At 48.3% G+C, this 19,512-nt stretch overlaps 4 protein-coding genes across 4 annotated transcripts; 2 read left to right on the forward strand and 2 right to left on the reverse strand.

The window, feature by feature from the left end:
- Positions 1-956: 956 nt before the first annotated feature.
- On the reverse strand, positions 957-4,406 carry FSST1_003396 (uncharacterized protein; the record flags this gene model as incomplete). The annotated part of the gene is made up of 1 exon (XM_083229474.1): positions 957-4,406. One exon carries the CDS (start codon positions 4,404-4,406, stop codon positions 957-959), a length of 3,450 nt encoding a protein of 1,149 aa, XP_083086826.1.
- Positions 4,407-7,537: 3,131 nt separating this feature from the next.
- Positions 7,538-8,107, forward strand: FSST1_003397 (uncharacterized protein; the record flags this gene model as incomplete). The annotated part of the gene is made up of 3 exons (XM_083229475.1): positions 7,538-7,546; positions 7,616-7,683; positions 7,774-8,107. The coding sequence occupies 3 exons, from the start codon at positions 7,538-7,540 to the stop codon at positions 8,105-8,107; spliced, it is 411 nt and encodes a 136-aa protein (XP_083086827.1).
- A 705-nt stretch (positions 8,108-8,812) lies between these two features.
- On the reverse strand, positions 8,813-10,317 carry FSST1_003398 (Zn(II)2Cys6 transcription factor domain-containing protein; the record flags this gene model as incomplete). Its single annotated transcript, XM_083229476.1, has 3 exons — positions 8,813-9,471; positions 9,526-9,861; positions 9,933-10,317. The coding sequence occupies 3 exons, from the start codon at positions 10,315-10,317 to the stop codon at positions 8,813-8,815; spliced, it is 1,380 nt and encodes a 459-aa protein (XP_083086828.1).
- A 7,317-nt stretch (positions 10,318-17,634) lies between these two features.
- FSST1_003399 (phosphoprotein phosphatase methylesterase 1) lies at positions 17,635-18,944 on the forward strand (the record flags this gene model as incomplete). Its single annotated transcript, XM_083229478.1, has 3 exons — positions 17,635-17,849; positions 17,907-18,727; positions 18,778-18,944. 3 exons carry the CDS (start codon positions 17,635-17,637, stop codon positions 18,942-18,944), a joined length of 1,203 nt encoding a protein of 400 aa, XP_083086829.1.
- Between the last annotated feature and the right edge of the window lie 568 nt (positions 18,945-19,512).

A 19,512-nucleotide genomic window follows, 5' to 3' on the forward strand; every position in this document is an offset into this window, starting at 1 on the left:
TAGAATCCCTGGCGCTTTGCAGAAGCCTGCTTACCTCGAGTTGGCACAGTTGGATCAGTGGAAATTAGACAGAACAACCTACTTTAGATAAGAGATTCATGCTCGTTAACCAAGAGTAGAAACACATAAACCTCATTTCGGAAATCTAACAATCTCGCATCACAACCGTTGAAATAACTAAAATTTTCACTTTCAAGGCAATCAATATCAAACACAGGGGCCATTAATGATGTACAGTTTGTCCACCTCGGTACTCGTTGCAATATGTACGACTTATTCCCCACTGCTTCGCTGTTCTGGATCCATCATCCTCCAAGCCCCTTTTGATGCCAAAAGCTTAGCTTCGCCCATGCTCGGAAGATACTCCATCCTTAGTTGCATATTCCCTGCTAACTGCGGGTTACTTGGCCCAGGGACTCGTAATCACTTTGCACACGCGTTAGGCGGCCTCCGCTGAGCCTCTCACATATCAATTAAGAGAATCAATTTCCAGTTATGTCTTTGGTATATTTAGAAATGCCAAGGTGTAGACCATACAGTCTAGAAGTCATTATTCCCCTCATAAAATACCCAATGCGCCATTTCCTGCCTTTCCTGATCCCTTCTTCCAGGTCTTCATCCCGGAATTCCCCAATATCAAACGCTCCACAACAGAATATCGCACTTCGCTCGTCCTTGACCCTAGCACCATGACGAGACAGCAGGTTCGGTCTATTCATTCAACCCAGCAACAATAAAAATCAGAAACAAAAACGAGGCTTTCGCCTGTAGGAATCCCCCAAAAACGATTTCGTTGCCGTAAGAATCATCATGGTATCCAGATCATACGCCCTTCTCCCCTTTTGGCACTCACCATGAGTGGCAGGCCTGGACTGTACGATCCCGTCAAATCCCAACAATAAAACACCTGCAGTAATTCACATAAAACTCAAAAGGTCGATATAGCAGGGTTATCACTAAAATCCAGCCATGCGTCTATCGCCCCACATGCCATTGCCGGTGTTGGCATTCATGTTTGGTGAGTGAGAGTAGGGGGACGCAGATCCTTGCCCGCTGAAAGGGCTTCCATTTCCACTCGAAGGATCATCATACACCATTGCTCCCATCGGTCCAACAGGCATACCATGGCTCTGAAGGCCGAGGGCATTCATCTGGTTATATGAGTCCAACCCATTGCTGGGCATCATGAAGGCATTGGCATTTTGTTGATAGCCTGCGCTTGTCACATTCATATCCTGCATCGGAGCATTATAGTTCTGGTGATTCATGGGATGCATCCCCATTTCTGCATGTGCTGATGAAAAGTTGTGGCCGACGTTGCCAACATTGTTGTACTGCTCGGTGTAAAATCCCTGCTGTTGTTGTTGTTGTTGCGGCTGCTGATACGGGTCAGATGACATGACAGGGTATGCCATCTGGTTCTGGTTGTGGTTTTGATACATCTGTTGGTTCTGTTGTGGGATATGCTGCTGTTGGCCTCCCGCTTGATACTGCATCAGGAGGTTGGTTTGCTCGATGGGCGTAGTTAAGATGTTTCGTGGAGGAGGGTCTTGAACCGGGCTGATGATAGTGTCCGCACTGAGCTCGCTGGCTTTAGCATCGACAAGACGGAGTACGGGCAACGATATTTGCTCCATGTGCTTGGCCAGGTGCACTGTCAGTTTCTTCCACGTGGGGAATGTCTTTCCACAGAAACGGCAAGGCTCATCGTGGGGCTTCTTCGTAGTTTCGTGGTGGCACTGCTCGACCTTTTGCCATGTGGGTTCTGAACCGCCCGCCTTCTTTATGGCAGTTTTGCTCTTGACCTTGGGCTCGGGGTACTTGTGCTCTCGCACGAGATGCTGGAGGAAGTTATCCCGGCGATAACACTGGTGATGGCAGGCTTCAACGTCGCATGTCCACCACTCAAGCTGCCGGTGACCTTCGTTTTCGTGTCGAACCCAGTCAGCTTTGCGCTTAAACATCTTTGGTCCGGGGCATTTGTCCCAGGTACACGTAAAAGGCTGCACGTCCTCGTGGACATGCTTCGTCCAGTCAGACGGCTTCATAAATTTCTTGGTCGCATAGCAGAGGCGGCACTCAAATTCAGCTGGAAGGTGGGTTGTTGGAGGCATTGGAATGTCCTGGGGGAAACTCTCGGTATTTATAGCACCCTCGCCCAGCGACCCCTCGTCCTCGTCGTTTGGAGATGAAAGGGGATCCAGCTCTCGCAAATTCTTGTTCTGGTCAAGAAGAGTAGCAGAGCCATCCCTAGATGCGCACATGACTCCAGAGTTGCATGCTGCTCCTAGACCAATATGGGCAACCTTGTTTTTTAACAGGTATTTATATCTCTGGACCTGATGGTATGCGATTCGATCAACGAGGAAGGTGTTGGCAGTGGCCAGGCTCGGGTTCAAGTCAATGATATGTTGCTGAAATCCTTCAAGGTTCGGTGTTATGTTGTCAATGACATTCGGGTTTGTTCTCATATCAGCTTCGTCGCCGAAATCGTCGTCGTCATCCTCGTCGTCATCCAGATCGGCCTGCTTCGACTTGGCTAATGCCGCTACAGGCGGGCCGCCCGTTTCCCGTTTCCACATAGATACAAGAGTCGAGTGGCTTTCCGATTGCATGCCGTTCAGTGAAGGTTTAGGGAGCTCGGATTTGCTTCGCGCGCGGCGAAGCGGATTCTTGACTGAGAGACCACCAAAGGGGCTCTTTGGAGATGTGATAGACCCGCCAGGAGTGCCGCTGACACTAACCGATCCGCTTCGAGTATGCGTAGTGCCAATGGATGCAATGTTGCTGCCCATAGATGCGATGGCGGTGTTGATTGAAGGTGTGGGTTTCTTGCCCCAGCTACCCATTCGGGTTGGTTGAAGGTAACCATCTCTTTGTTTGGAAATACTATCGCGCTTCGAATCTTGACTTCCTCTTTCCTCGCTGCTAGGCAAGCTCTCCTCGTCGTTGCCACTGCTGCGTGTACGTTTGAGGAGCTGAGATGCGCTAGGACGGCGTACCAGACCTCGAAGATTTTCGAGAAGGCTTCCCGGCTTATTGGATTTGCTCTCTCGGCTAACTGAGAGCTTTTTCAGGAGACCGCCACTTGTACCCTGTGCCATATCGAGATCAAAAATACTGGGAAGACTTCGGCGACGTGTTCCCCATGTTGCAGCTCTCGACAAAACGGAGTCAGTGTCACGATACATACGCTCAAACCTTTCCATGGCAGCCGCTGAGGATTCGGGTTGATGTCTTCCAGGCTGCCCCCGAGTAATCGAAGGGAACATAGGGGCATCAGCCCAGTTGCGGTTGGCAGCAATGATGTCGCGGTCTTGCTGGTTCATTTCACCTTGATCACGGTAATAAGTTTGGCCGGGGATGAACCTATTCTCGGTTTCACGGCCGAAGGGGATGTCACGATCATTCGTATCATCTCGCTGAGAGTTCAATTCGTTGATTTGTTCTCGTGAGTTCTCGTCTGGCTTGACCGAGAGATCATCGAGCTTATGGGCCAACCATTCACCCACAAGCTCTTTACGCTCATCATCATCCCGATGATTGGCAAGCTCGTTGATGCTTGGCACTTCGTCGGAGGGGCGGTTGTTGGGGTCGAGACCGGCTTGGCCTGTTGACGAATTTCGCTGCCATTTGCCGGAAGAGTCGCGGGCTGAGGTGTTGCCTCCAGACGACATCAAATCGCCAGCCGACTCAAATCCACCACGGACTGTAGTAGGACTATCATCAAAGCTGCGCTCAACTGAGGAATGAACTGGAGTCTCGGTATGGGTGCCCCACATAGAGACAGTAACGCGAGGACTGGTCATGGTGGAAACTCCAGGTGCGTCTTCACTAGACAGGCAGCTGCTACTCTGACTTGGTGTCAACTCAGACGTCTTTGTATTAATTGGATGCGGGTTGAAGCGCTTCTGAATCTCTTGTGGTGAAATACAATTGGGTAGTTCAGATGGAGCAGACCCCCTGATAGCATAAGTGAGATCGCTCTGAGGTGGTGTAGCATGCACCGATGCTGTTTGTTCTGGCGTCAACGGATATGTGCCAGAGTTGGGGTCCTTATTTGGCACAAGTCCCTGGCCCAGAGGTTGGTCCAGTCCAGTTATGTCCTGTTCCAGAAAGTTGGGAGTGCCTCCATCGGCATTGAAGTCAGCACCAAAGAATGGATCGTCGTCAAGGTCGCTGAAGTCACTAGGTTGGTATTGACCCAAACTAGAAGTTGAATCGGGTGTCTCAAGATAGTTAATCGGGGAGAGGGAATCGTTGTCGTTGTGCGACAACGTGGGCAACAGTTGGTTCGAGCTGAAAGACGAGGTTGATACGTGCTGATCCGAAGTAGAATAAGGTTGAGTAGAGCGGTTGTCTTTATCATGAAGACTCGCAGGCGATACATCAAACGTTGAAGTCATGATTGCGGTCAAGGGAAGCGGGAGGGTGGAAGTATATATGCAATGGGCGAACCTTGACTGGGCGAGCTCCCAATGTCAGATCACAGACGGGAGAACATAGCCTTCGAAGTGATGCCGTAGAGTGAATTGGAGTGGATCAGCTCCAGTGCCTAGAAACTAATCGGAGCTGCAGAAAGAAATGCCGTTGAAATCCAACAGTTCGTTGCGGCTCATAAACGGGGGTATATAGAAGAGATCGTCCGAAGGTATTAAAACAACAAGTGACAGGACTGTAGTGTAGTATCTCTTGATCAAAGAGTTGAGAAGGGAAGAAAGAGGAGGGGAAGTGAGGGCTGAATGAAGTTGGAACGCGGCGCTGCGCGCGAAAGCGGATCAAAGAGCGCTTAAAGGCCCCTGCTAAAAAGGTACAGTACTGCTACCGTGCCTATCCCATGTGCTTAATTAGTCCAGGGTATCAACCCGGCAAGCAAGAGCTTCAGAACCCACAGATAGATAGATGTTAGATGGCTCGAGATATGATATCGGCGCAGGCAGATTCCAATAGAATCGATGTTGTAAACAGCACAGATCAAGTCTCAAGCGGGAGAGCGGCGTTTGCTTGTTGCAGCAATCTCAAGGTGGGGATGTCACTGTAAGTTGTTGATCGCGATATGGCTCACAGAAGGGGCACGCGATTGAAATGAAGATAAACAGATACAATGGGCATTGGCGGCCTACCAGAGACAATGTGGAGGAAGTGCAAATGTAGAAGGGGAAATAATCAAAGGGAGGGCAGAGGCAGATTGAAGGGCAGACTGGGGAAAATGCTTGTGGCAGAACCAAATAGAAATGAGGCTTGACTAATAAATCAGTGAGAGCCGGCGTTTTGCTTAAGAGAAATCCAGATGAAGGCGGTAAGATCGTGCGGTAGTTAGATAGTTGGTAGGGTCGAGAACAAAACGAGGGGCATTTCAGGCGCAGGCGAGACATACAGTACTGTACTGTACATACCTACTTGATGGTACAGCCTGTTTCCGACTCTCCAATCTCATTCCCCCAGTCCAGGCGCTTGTGTGATACACTCGTTGAAGGGTGGAGGACCGCCTGGCTGCAGGGTCATGGGGGCCAGGACGGGCCGCTTGGGAAACGGTTATTTGACATCTATGGGGAAGACATTTGCCAGATGTTGCGGTACTCGGTTGAGACACTCATTGCTAGCCAAAGACGCTGGTATTCGTCTATTGTGCCACGACCATCTCAACGAGGCGTTCTCGATGGGGGGCTCTGGTACCGAGGCGCATTTCACCAAGCCCCACGCAGTTTGGACCCTTGTTCCAGCTCCTCTATCATTTGACCACTTAGAGTCTTGAAGATATGTCCTTAGGCGTTTTCCTATTTCCGACATTGAGCATCTAGTGTGTCCTGTTTGTGTAAGCGTTGTGACACTACCGGTTCGCTCGACCTCGAGATGGCACGTCAGTCGCCTTTTTGCAAACAGTCACTGATTGCCATGTCGCACTAGGCGATACTTGGTCAGCCTTGTAGGGTTTTCTGTTCTGATCTGATGTCACTGCCGATCTGAGACTGGTCTCAGGTAGCAAGGCACAAGGCACATTTGAACAATAGACAATATCATCAACAGTGACTGTTGCCTGGCCATTAGCTTCTCAGCCATTTGAATGAAACATTTAGATGTACGCTTCAGGTAGAAGCGAATACAGCTTTGTTCGATTTTCCTAGCTTTTTTCCACTTTATCTTGAGGCTGAGACTGGAGTCGCGACATGCACAGCCTCCCGGGTATTGTGCATGCATCAACAGGATAGGACCTGACAACTGTTGTCGATCGCAACCCCGTCCTTTGTTATGCAACTGTGTTGGGGCCATTATTGCCAATGACATCGGTAGACTTCTTTTTTTTTTGACGCAGGTAATTATATTCAAGTTTGATATCGTTGATATCAAAGCCATTATACCGTACATTCCGTTTAACAGCCCGGGAGAAGCTCGTTGTGCTTAGCACCAGTCCAGGTACTTTTGGTTCTTTTGTGCGATGTACTCGTTTTGGCCAGTCACAGCTTGACCTCACTATGGTTTTGGTGTGATTGCGTAGGGATGGAATGTTGGTAACAATGGCTACATCGGAGCTGAAAAAGAGTCTCAGTTCAATACCGCTGGCGATAGCATGATCCAAATGTGACGTTGGAGAGCATGCACGGTACTGAACATGTACATACATACAGTATGTATGCATCTCTCTGCACTCTGCAGCACACATTCTCCAGTTTTCCAGGTGCTGTCCTGTGATATGTTGTAATGCGTTCTTTATTGGGCAACCATTGCGCAACTTGTGGAGGCCGAAATCGAAATCGTGATGAGCTGATCTAGCCTAGTCGAAGCTTGACAGCTCATCCAGGACGAACTTTATGACCGAATCCAAGCTTGAGGCTGTGCATGTCTTATTGAAGGGTCAAAAGCTTGTTTGGTGTCGTCTGAAAGATACGAGTTGGATTGAAGCTGTGGCTATGCATTTAATATTATCGAACGATGCAAATTCAGCTTATCGTCAAGTTGTCCAATGGTTGTCGCCGTATTGATGTTTCTTTTCTTTTCTTTTCTCCAGACTAGGAATCATTTATCAAGTCAGCCTCTTGGTTTGAGATTCAGAGATGGAGCACGTGAGCATTAATCGCTATTGGTGGTCTTCCCAAATTCGAGGCCATAGAGATTTTCAGGCCTAAGGCGTCCACGAAGTAACTGTATATAGGTACAGTTGATATAAGCATAATCTATAATAAGCAACACTGAAGAAAATATCAACGTGAATGGTATTAACATGTCAAATACTCGAGCTGATCGAGATTTATCACATCTAAAGTACCTAAATCAAGAAGGTATTTTGGTCAAGTGCCCATGCTTAGGTACTCGTGAGCGTGACATGGATTGCAGTACCCATGACACCTTCTGCCACTAAACTGGATCAAGCCTCATATCATCCTTTCATCCTCACTTAAGAGAGCCCGTTCTATCATCGGCTACAAGCGGTTGGGGAGAACAAACCATCGTCCTCGCTCACTTCAAATACAGAGTCTTGTCTGCCAGTCACTTCAAACGTATAGTTGTCTCAGCGCCGAGGCGCCACAGCTTGACCGCCATGTTCCAGGTTTGTAGCCAAAAACGTAGCCAAATACTTGAGAGCCACCTGGTTTACTGAGCATACTTTTGGATACAGCCCCATCCGGACGAAAGCTTTCACCTGCGCCTCCACAGGGCGCGATCTGTTGTGTTGACGACACAAGAGTAAGTGGGACGGAGTGGCTCACCCACAGCCGACATTCCCGCGTTGATTAGCCCCAGCCAGGAATATCTACAGACCACTGACATGCGTAGACTTGTTGAAATCAGAGCCGCTCAGCGTACCTTTGAAGGCGCATATGTTCGTACAGCTCTCGGCCAATTCTCGTTCGCCCTCATTATCCTCAAGGTCTTCACCGAAGAGTTCTACGCCATAGGCGCGCTATTCGCTGTGTATGGAGTCGCCGTTATGCTAGTTGCCATCTACCGTCGATACGAGGGTCAAAACCAGTTCTTCACGTCAGAGACTGCTGATGGATCCTTGAAGAGAAAGTTTAGGACGAGCGGGAACAGTGTGCTGTTGCTAACCGTGCTGAGTCTGAGTGCGTATGTCACATTGATGATTTTGACATGGCGTCTAGTATCATAATGTCGCTGTGTTGCTCCAGCGTTTCATATTATTTCCGCCTTTGGATGGCTTCTATGACCTCTATTATATTGGTTCAAATCAAGACGTATATAGAACAAAATGGCAGTTTTATGAACAAGCTCTTGGATGGTGCCCATCTCATTCACCTTGGCTGATGTCTCAGGCCACAGCTGTTTAAGTTACCACTCGTACTTAATACATAATGTTGCTCAATTGTATAACTTCAAGTTTTGTGAATGAATCGGATTAAATCATGTTAGTATCGAGTCAACACTTGTGGCCAAGTCAAATCACGCATCAGGCCAGAAAACATAAATTGTGGGAGTGGTATATGTAACATTATCCAAGTCTCAGTCTTGTTGCATTGCTTGGGACCGGTTGATAACCCAAAGCTCTAGATATTGACCATGTTGCTCGCCCTCCCTTAACACACATCTGGAACGTTCGGGTTATGCACCATCGGGATTGGACCCGTTGACGATAGCTAAAATCATTTGATATTTGCTCAGAAGCAAAAGGACCAAATCACTTCCACGACGGAACCTCCTATTAGATACAATGGCCGATCTAGGCCTGCGTAGTAATTGTATATCATTAGTATTACAGTGCATATAACCTCCACGTTGAGACGCCAAAAACTAAACAACAACATTCGCTTCATTTCCAACCATGCACCTAGTCTATCTGTTATCCTGCATGCTATTGTTATTGTGACTGATATAAGTTCATGGGTGGCGCGTTGTTCATAACTTGCTGCCCATCATTGGGAAGCTGGAGCCCATGATCTTGGCCCCTGTTCGCCTGCGACCAGTCGTGGCCATAGGCTTCATGGCCTTTCATATATCTGTAGTCGGTGTATGCGTTTGTTTGGTCCCACGTTGTATAGTTCGCAGGGGGTACTGCCGCGGGTGGAAAGGGTATTGGTGTGTTCACGTTCGAGCCATCAAACCCAGGAACCACACCATTCATGGAAGTGGTGTATGCGTCGGACAAGGCAGATGATCTTCGCTCAAATTGGCGACCGGGGGCCATCAAAGAGTATTGAGAAGGGTGATTATTGTTGAGGGGTTCTCCCCCGTACGACATGGACCGCGTCGGTGGTGCAAAATGACCCCAAGCCGTATCAACGTTTCCTTGAGGTATAGATTCAGAAGTCCCAGGTGGCCAGCCAGATGGAGATTGTGCTACAGATGTAAAGGGCGAGAATTGGGTGCTCATTGGCGACCCCGAGGCATATGTTTGCCATGGCGCACTTAATTCCGACGATGTGCTTGGGCTCTGATCAGGTGCCGTGATTATCCAGCCGGCTGTTGTCTGGTTGGACGTTTCAATAGGAGTCTTGCTTGAAGGAGATGGTAGTGAAGCTACACGTGGCTGTTAATATGACTTCTGAATTAAAACAAAGACAAGTGACAAACCGTTCGTCTGAGGTTGGAACCCCACAGCTCCAGTGGCGTCTCCCGTCGTCGGAACAGTAATAGGGAGCGGCCTTTTCGCTGATGGGACGAATGATGGTTTGGCCCTTCTCGATTGTTCCACCGGTTTGCTAATTGAAGTTGCTGGAGAAGATGTTGTTGAGTTCCCCTTTGCTCCTGTGGATGCCTTGGACCCCTGCCTACCCCGTGAATCATCGATGGACTCTTGGTCCACTGGAAAGAAACTGCACTCTTTCTTTAATCGAATACAATTGATACATCTCCCTTGTGTATCATTAGGCGAAGCGATGCATCTGATCTTCCGACGCCGGCAGTGACCTTGAAAGACAATTAAGATGCATGTACTCAACGACGGTAAATTCTCGACTCACCACAAGCGACCGACGTACGGTGGTAGCCTAATTTGTTCCTTTTCTTCTCTCCCGCGCTTCCATTTTTTTGCTGTTGCTCGTCGGCCTCCGTAGCAAGTAAAGAAACACTATTTGGTGCTGAGTGTACCCCCTTCATTTCCATACCATGCTGCTGGCTCAGTAGAGGAGCTTGCTGATCAACCGTTGGTAAAGACGAAAGTTGCCGTGAAGGAATTGTGTATGAGGGTATAAAGCTCGTAGGCGGCGGCATTCCCATCTCATTATCATTAGAGTGCAGTGGTGGATAGTGGTAAGACATAACGTCAACCATAGAAAGTGGCACAGAAGATGAAGTCTCCCAAGAATTAGCAACACCAAACAGGTACGGGTTCGAACAGTCGGACGGCGATATAGCGACAGCCATGGACGAGACGTTGTCGATGTAAACACTGATGGTGGGTTTGTCTGGACAATCTCAGCCTTTGGAAAGTATGAGACAACTGGCTGAAAAATGATGATTTTGTAGGGTATATCCAGGCCGAAGGATCCGCAAGCCGTTTAACGCAACCGTAAAATCCACAGAGTGAAAACAGACATCTATCGAGCAGTTTCTCAGAGATCGAAGAAAGAGTTCGGGTCACCTCTGGTCCTATTATAAGGACCAAGACACACGATGAGGAGGGAGATGGCGCCCCCAAATGATAGTGATGGCAAGATCAGGGTTATGTCCAGCTCAAAATGTGGTCCATGGTATGTTTTTGACTGGCTTCTGGTCCCAAGACGATCGACTTCTAGGGTTGACACAGACAAGGGTCTACTCTCTTAAAGATAATGTATCTAGCGGCAACTAAATCATGGGCCAGGAAAGGGGGGGCGTCTGGGGGTGTGAAGGATACAGATCGAGTCGGAGGGTAAACCGACCTAGGAGGTTTAGCTTACAGCTTAGCAGGTGCCCTTGTGGATCTACGACTGCTGAGTACCGACGACTAAAATGATGGATAGTAGATGGATGGTGACAATTGAGTAGTTAGAGCGCCACCGGGATGTTATATTGGCTCAAAGTCAGTTGGGTGCAACATGAGCAACCTGAGCGGTTATTGACAGGTTGGAGATCGATGATGTCCGGCACTCTTCTTCAACCCAGTGTCCTTTTTCTTCTTCTCTGGCCTATGCTAGGTCGCAGTGGTTAACACTCCTGCAGAAGTACATACTGTAAGAGCGCCATTAGTCTGTTAATGACAAGCGGCCAAGACATTCCTGCTCCAAGACCGCGGGCGGTGATGGGCCAGCACAAGTGCCAACAGGGTATCCACGATCAAAGCCAAAGGTTAAGATCCTGGAAGTTAACAGGGGGTGGTTAAGAGAGCAAACCACATTTGCTTTTCGGGTGGTTCTTCAACAGGCGCGGGGGACACAGTACAGTAGCGTAGATCTCTCGATACTTTCCAAGAAGCAGCACAGTAGGTATAAGCGTGGACACCTAATGTGTTGAACTTGTCGGGAGAAAACAGTATGGATTCAGCAAGTTGGTGGATAATATCAAGCCTGTAGTCTTTTGGAGTTTAGGAGGTCGTGTCTTGAGTCCCAGAATGCGGTGGCCCCAACCTCCACCGGGATGCGTTCGGTGATGGTGGTTGCGGAGGAACCTGGCCAGCAATTCAATTGTTCTTGCCTGTGAGGCTTACTGTACGAGGCCATGACCCTTGTGTGTATACGAATGCCGGGACCGGGGCACCAGGGCATCGAAGCCGGGGCCCCGACGCCTTGCTAGGAGGTATGAGCATGGGCATCAGTGTTGACGTGAGTGATGCTCCCCTAGTCACCCTCCTGCATCAGTCCCAGCAATGTCAACCTGTCTTTGGATATTGGTGTGAACTATTGACAGTGCGGAAATGCCCAAGGTTTGATGCAGTACGCGGTTGGGGGGGGGGGGGGGGGGGGAGGAACATCAGAAGTCATGCTTGCCCAGCCAAGATCTCAAATGGTTAGGGGCACTTTTGATAACAGGGCCCGAGGTCAAAATCCCAGCAAACAAATAGAATGCCCCGTCCCAACTGTACATTACATATTGAGACAGAACACTATCACCGGAGAGTTGGTCATGGTCCCTAAAGTGGCCCTCTAATCCGATTCGTGCCATAGTGATATCGAATCGGGGCGTTACAAATACAGTATATTAAGTCTCAGCTCAGGTACTGTTACCCCTTCTCTCCACTTGTTGATATGTGCACGTACTATCTAGTATTTCGACACCGGATGTTGGATCCTAGAGCCCGCCGACCCGATTTGGGAAAAGGAAGAGGAAAAAGCAACGTTCAGGCTGTGCTAAAAACGACCAAGTAGCTTTGCACACTCGGGCATTACCCATGAGGGAAATAACCTGGTCTCAGTGCTGTTAAATACCTGCAGCCAACCGATTTTTTTTTATACCCTTTCTTGTCGCATGTCTACTCTTTTGAGATTTCAAGAGGATTGAGTCATGTCTTGCGATAGTTCTTGCTCCTGAGATCCGCCTGCCTCAATTGTATACAAAGCCTAAAATTGTGGCACATGTACATGACATCCTAGCTGAAGTTGGCATCGACCAAGTTGTGGGCAAGCAAAGTGATTGATATCCGCAAGATCAACCCAATGCGGTAACGGAGTCGCAAAACAAGGTACAGCCAGAACGCAAACCACTCACTGGACGTTATGGGTGAGGAAGGTCAGTTCTCAATTTGCAGACAAATATTTGCTAAGCAATACCCTCCTTGGTTGGACTTCGGCTCGAGGATGCATGTCTGTGCGTCGACAATACCTCCGTGTCTGTTCTGACAGCTTCACAGAGAGGCAAGAGATTATCGTGAAGCGAATTCGCTTGGCAAATGTCGCTTGCCGGGGTACTAAACCTATCGATATTGCAGATCTCTCCAAATTTGTGGGAACTACCTCAGAAAGCGCAATTGAGTGTACCTTGGTTTCCAACCGAAAGAGCCCCAAAATAATGGCACAAGATTGCAGAGCCCTTGCGCAGGGTCCCCGGCAGGCAGGTAAGGTAGCATAGGCTGCCTGTCAAGATATCCAAGTCTCAAAATGAATCCGCACAAATGCGACAATTGGCTGGGTAAGGTACTAGATGCGTTGCCTGCAGGTAGAGACATGCAGAAAGTGATATTCGCCGATGTCACCTAGCCTTTTGAGTGGTGCCCAAACGGATTTCTGGTAAGGTCCATGCTGGCGCTGTCTTGGATGAGAAGCAAACGGATCATATCTCTCCTTCCATTCATGCTGGGTTTTGCTATGCTGACTACCTACCTATGTGAAAGAAGACCGGGGGTCAGCATAACCAGGCACGACCCGATTTGTCTTCGGAGAAAACGATAGCCTGCTTTGAAGAATGAGAAAGAAGTATTGATTGATGCTGGGCTGTGGGAATTGCACGGGATGGCTAGAAAGTTCAGATTTGCTCGGTAGATATCCGTACTCCGAGTCGATCTGGGGATACTCCCGGCGCTAAGATGGCACTGGTCGGGGCGACGTCTACGATAGCTGCTTGTGTGATTAGTGGCAGTAAATATCAAGCTAAAAGCGACTGTGTCAAACTTGACGAACTGCCTACCCAGAGAGGCTATCGTTGACTCAGATAAAAGTCGGTGTTGGGAGATAAAAACAGGCCACGCCACTATGAGTAAAACAAAGACAGACAGTAGGAGACAGCCTGGCCTGCCTAACTAAAATGTCTTGAGCAGGAGCCCACCCAATCGTAGGAACATGGTTAATACTCGGCAACATCAGACAGCTTGCTTTTCTTGGCAGGGACTATCTACTAAGGTAGTCCACCTGCCCACCCACTGATTGACGGGAATCTATGCTCCCGCAGGTGCACGTGCCTTGACGTGCACTGAACTTCCTATTCGGGTACGCACAGATCTCCTTAAAAGCCCGTCTTGCCTGCGCTATCTCTTTTTAGTTTCTCCACTTCAGCTGCTATTTCTCCACCATCCTCGTCAAGTGCCGACTCACCAATAACAGTCAGTGCCTCTGTGGTTTTATTCAATCTGATTCTCTTCAACATTAAATGATTTGTGAGACGCTCGAGGAGTCAGTTGGAAGCTACAACGACAGTTATATGCAGTGATGTACCGTCTTAGCCACTGTTCCTCCCACCGACAAAGTGGCGTTACGATAAAACATTGTGCTGAACATGCTACATATGTCAAAACCCGCTGTCAACTGAATCAAATACCTGAAAAGCATCAGAGTGCCTCACCCACCCTTGCCAGATATTCCAACCAATCTAACCTCCCGGATCGAATCACCGGTGAGGTACCGTAGGCCTCATCATTTAAATATGCTCCATAACAAAGAGACGCCAAACTTTCAACTAGACGTTAGCATGCTCAATCGAGACAAATCTCATCGTCATACCATTGTTGCTTTGACTTCCGGGGTCCAATTGTGTACATCAGGGCACCAGATCTGACGGAAGGCTTGCGCCTTGAATCGTCCCCAGATCCCAAGGCATACAACGCATGTTGACTGCCTTTCACGATCCAACCAACTGCCACAAATTCGTGAGATGGTAAAACAAAATCTCCAATCGGAGCCTGTTGCATCAGACGCCAAGCTCAGATGTCTTGGAAACGCCTTCCAAAAAGCTTGTGAAGTCGCAAATAACGTCGACGTGTCGGTCTAGAAGTGATACAAGATATAAGCTAGATGCCCATATCTCACATTGGGTGTGACCTGGGGCAATACTATGAGAGGCAATGGCTCTTTTTCGCTTTCTTTTTTGCTGTATTACACAATATGCACCCTTCCGAGTTATGCGCAGTTACTGGTTGACTGATCGTGAACTGATAGAGAGGAATTCGTTATCAAAATGAGACTAGGTTGCGAGTTTCCTATGTGTCGGGACCGAGACCCTTGCAACAAACCTGATTGAAAGCTGCAATGGTTATTGGACTGTAATTTTCCGTGCCCCGTCCTGACAGACAGGTGTTACACAACGTTCAACTCTAGGGATGAAAGGTCTCGAGTTTCACGAGGCTTAACCTAAGTGATGCAATAGCTAGAATTCCAACGAGCCAACCGGCTTCAGGTCGACATTCTTGTCGTTAAGGAGATAGGTCCAAATGGCATGCACTGGGCGTGCTTTGGTCGCATGTTCACCAATTAGGCATGCCGAGTTTCTGGGAAGACCATGTGAGAGAGCCATAGTTGATTGGTATCCATTCACAGGATGATCCTCATTCATGACATTAAATCCGGATCCACTGCCTAGGAAATTTTACAAGTCTTAAACCCCCGGCCTTGAAACCTTTACTAAGAACTCCCGACAGCTCGGCCATTCCAGTCCTAATAACTGCAGACAGGAACTAAAACTTGTGATCTGCATCTCATGCAGCCATAAGGAGGTCCGAGGTAGTTGGCTTTTTCTTTTTGCATGTCTAAAGCAACGGGATCTGTTGATCCGTGTCCTCAGTTGAGTCAGTCAATAAGGTCGAGACCCTAAAAAAGAAAATTGGCCGCTTCACTTCATATGTGCACAGACCCTAAGTATATATTGAGGCCTGCGGTTTGTGGTGGGAGGAGCAAGTTTGAATTATTGCTTGATTCTGGGGACAGATTACGAGGTCACTTGACACTGGTTCAGTTATTCCGTTTCTCTATTCCTCCATATACGACGCCCCTCATATAATAGCTCTGTTGGTGGCAGCATCATTGCATCCTTCGGTTATATCACTCCGGTCCTTATCAAACAAACAAGTAGTTACTATTACGCAGGTGAAAATGCCCAAGTTGTTGCTCTGGGTCCAGTGTGCCATTGCAGCTCATCGTGCACAGTAGGCAGTCCACCTAGCATTGCCGGGACCGCCCCGGTTCAAGCACATATGTGGTTGTCATAGACTCTCTTGCGATTTGGCTGGTGAGTCTAGACATGTGTTCTTTGTATCTGAAAGCCAAGGTCTCTTTTTCTCTTACAACTACCTAGGTAATGACACTGTACCATCATGATATCTGATGCCAGGTAGGCTCGCTGTAGAGCCAATGAGATCTAACGGAGCCGCCGATCACTAATGCGGTGACCACAGCGTGGCGAGCAACTGTGCCACCTCGCCGCGTTAGTTAGCTTGATAGTTGATACCCATTCCTCGTTGCTTTTAAGGTGACGGATATGAGATTGAGTTTTCTGCTTTCCAACGCCATGAGATCGGTCAGGGGATGCAGGAACGAGGAATTCTTGAGCCGCTAGAAGCCTCAATTGCAGCAAAGTAACTCGCCAGGAGACACGCCTCTACACTTTGATGGTATCGGATTAGGCCCAGATGATGGCTTAAGGGCAAACGGCGAGTGCTGTATCTAACTTGGTTGGGTGTCATACGAAGTTTCTTTTTCTGGCTTTAACAGGGCATTGCCAATTGCTCGGCCGAGTCTCGGAACTGAACCACAAGGTCAGGATGTGATGAGTACCTGTTACGAAATTCATTCCATCCAATGTTACACAAGACTCCTGTCTTCAATTCGTCTAGGGTAACCTGGGCCCGCACATCGAGATGCACCACTGACTGTGATATTCACTCGTGTCAGTCTTGCCAATGTCTCTGTTACATCTTGTCAATCTCCTCTAAATTCCAGACCATTTCTTTCTGGATGGTATGGTGAAAGCATTGAACCAAAACAGGTACTGGAGACCTCGAAGTAGGGTGTGCAACGTTTAACTCCTATATAGCAAACTCAAAGATGATGGGAATCCCGGTATTGGGAAACATTTCAGTTATGGTTAACTAGCTGATCACCATGGCACTATACGTATTGGATCCAATTGGCCCGTTTAATTGTTAGAAAATGTATGATGAACTTTAAAGCCAGCTGAACTTGGGATTTCCGGATGGTGCTTAGAGAGAACTTGGTAGTCCTATCAGATGATGGTGTGGCCAGAAACTTAACCGGCTGGCTAAAAGCAACTTATCAATGGAAGTACATACAAAAGTAAAAAAGTTAGTATTAATTATTTCCTCTTGTTAGAGGTGTGTGGTATTGTAAGTAAATGGTTAACTAGTTGATCGTTTAGTTTCGAGCTAAACGTCAGTAACAGAGCATTGCAGGTTGAAATACCTAGTATAGATATACAGAGCGATTCGGAGGTGAAGCTAAGTAAAACTGAGTTTAGTGATAACCACTCCTCAGACTACTAACCTAACAAGGCAACCTGCAAACACATGCATTGTAGCTACTAAAGTTGCTTGCACAAGTACTCGTTGGCTTATTGTTAAACGACTCCCTACAAACACCGAGGACTAATGTCATAATCAGCATCCATCATGTGTGAGTGAAAAGAAGAAAAGACATACCTAGGCATGAAAAGAGAGAAACATGCACTGTGGAGAACCGTAGAGTACCCCGACGCCATACAGTGCTGGTGATATATCAACTGATATGCACTGTGCCCCAGTAATTATAACCACAAACTGAGTTGGTTGGATCCTTGGTAATAGAGGCTGACGTTGTATCGCACGACTACCATCACAAGTTGCATGCAAAAGACGGACATTGCTACTGCTTGATACCTACTATCGATAAGCTGCACCGCTGGAACTTGAGTTACCTCTAGCACAGCATAGCACAACGAGCGTCAGCAAGAAAGCCACCGCCATTTTTTGTTTTGTATTTTGCTTTGCATTGGCAGTGCGAATGGAACCTACGTCATCTGCACCTGCACAGCCGTAGCTACAAGTACCTACCTACCTAGGCATCTAACATGAGCGACCTGCAGCGAGCATGGGCTAAAGCCAAGTTAGGCATATCTAATGATGGCTTCGATGAGCTCCAAGAGGAGCAGGATCAAGATGTACTCCCCGAGCTGCCTGAGCCTGTCGACGATGACTCCTCCTCCGCCTCATCAGCCTCGTCTGTCTCATCAACTGGAACCATCATCCCCTCGCCCAACCAAAAGCTGTTCGCTCGACCTCAAGGGTAGTTAACAATCACATTTGATATCGAGTAAAACATCACGGGACTGACAGGCAATAGAGTCGCCCGTGGCAGGACCCTGGAGCAGATTCCCTGGACGACTTACTTTGAGCGCGAGGTGTCGTTGAAGTCGGAGCAAGACCCAGAAGTCATTTACCATGCTTATCTGACATCACCCGTGGGAAAGGGGCCATTGTTTGTGATGCACCATGGAGCTGGTTCATCTGGACTGTCATTTGCTGTTGTGGCTTCTCAGATAAGAAAGCGCATTTCGACAGCTGGTATTCTGGCCTTGGACTGTAGGGGTCACGGCTCGACATATGCCCCCGAAGACAAAGCTTTCGACATGAGATTGGAAACGCTCTCATCAGATCTGTTCAATGTTGTCCAGCTCACAAAGACTGAGATGTCATGGCCAGAGATGCCCCCAATAGTGCTCGTGGGACACTCCCTAGGCGGAGCAGTCGTAACTGACCTGGCCAAGTCCGGGAAGTTGGGCACATCAGTTCTGGGCTATGCAGTGCTTGATGTTGTTGAAGGATCTGCCATTGATGCACTGCAAAGCATGCACACCTACTTATCTACAAGACCCCTGGGCTTTGCGACACTGCAGGCAGGTATCGAATGGCATATTCGATCGCGGACAATACGCAACTCCATATCTGCTCGCACTTCTGTCCCTGCGCTGCTAGTCTTCAACGAGAACGACGACCCAACACGGCCATGGAGATGGCGGACCAACCTGGGTGCCACGCAGCCTTACTGGGAGGACTGGTTCGTAGGACTAAGCAAGAAATTCTTGGAGGCTAGAGGAGGAAAGATGCTTTTACTCGCCGGAACGGATAGATTGGACACTGAGTTGACCATTGGACAAATGCAAGGTACGTTTGGATGCAATCTTGTTGACTGTTCATGCTGATCGTAATAATAGGGAAATACGCTCTGCAGGTGTTTCCTGAGGCTGGCCACTTCATCCATGAGGACTTGCCGGAAAAGACGGCAGTGTCGTTGGTCGACTTCTTTCGCAGAAATGACCGCACTGCTCTCGTGCTTCCTCCGAAGGTGTCCGATCTTATCAGGCAAGGGAAAAGAGTATGAATCGGGTCATCAATGGACCGGTAAAGTTGAACGGAGCTGTTCACAGCGTCGCCTTCATTAAACTTTGTTCGTGGATGCATCAACAGATGCTGTCCCGAGAGCCGGGTTACGACATTGACTGTACACCGAAAGTGGGTATGGCAACACGAGGCTTCACAAGTAATGACACGATGCCTGCATGTTACTCACAACTCAAAGATCGTTGGTACGGAATAGAATTTGATACAAACAAACCTAGATGGCTGCTGAGAGTACTGGGATACATAAATGGTGGTGGTGGCGGCGTCTATTGAGCAGGCACTAAAAGGTAGGTAGTCTTTGATCGACAACCGGGCTGGACCTCAAATAGAGTTGGGAATTGACATGCTAGAACAGTCAATAGTGATGGCGAACAAACATATTCGGAAGTTCAAGACGTTATGCTTCAAGCCTCCATATCTGCGATGTGCCTGATGGTGCTTTTCCATTTCTGATATGCTCGGGCCCTCGGCAGACCCTCAGGGGATCACAAAACTCTACTGCTGAAAGTAGAGGAGACAAAATCAATGAGCTGATTTATGTGGTTGCA

The sequence above is a fragment of the Fusarium sambucinum genome, chromosome I, assembly GCF_050947815.1.
Source record: "Fusarium sambucinum isolate potato_lamoka chromosome I, whole genome shotgun sequence".
NCBI lineage: Eukaryota > Fungi > Ascomycota > Sordariomycetes > Hypocreales > Nectriaceae > Fusarium > Fusarium sambucinum.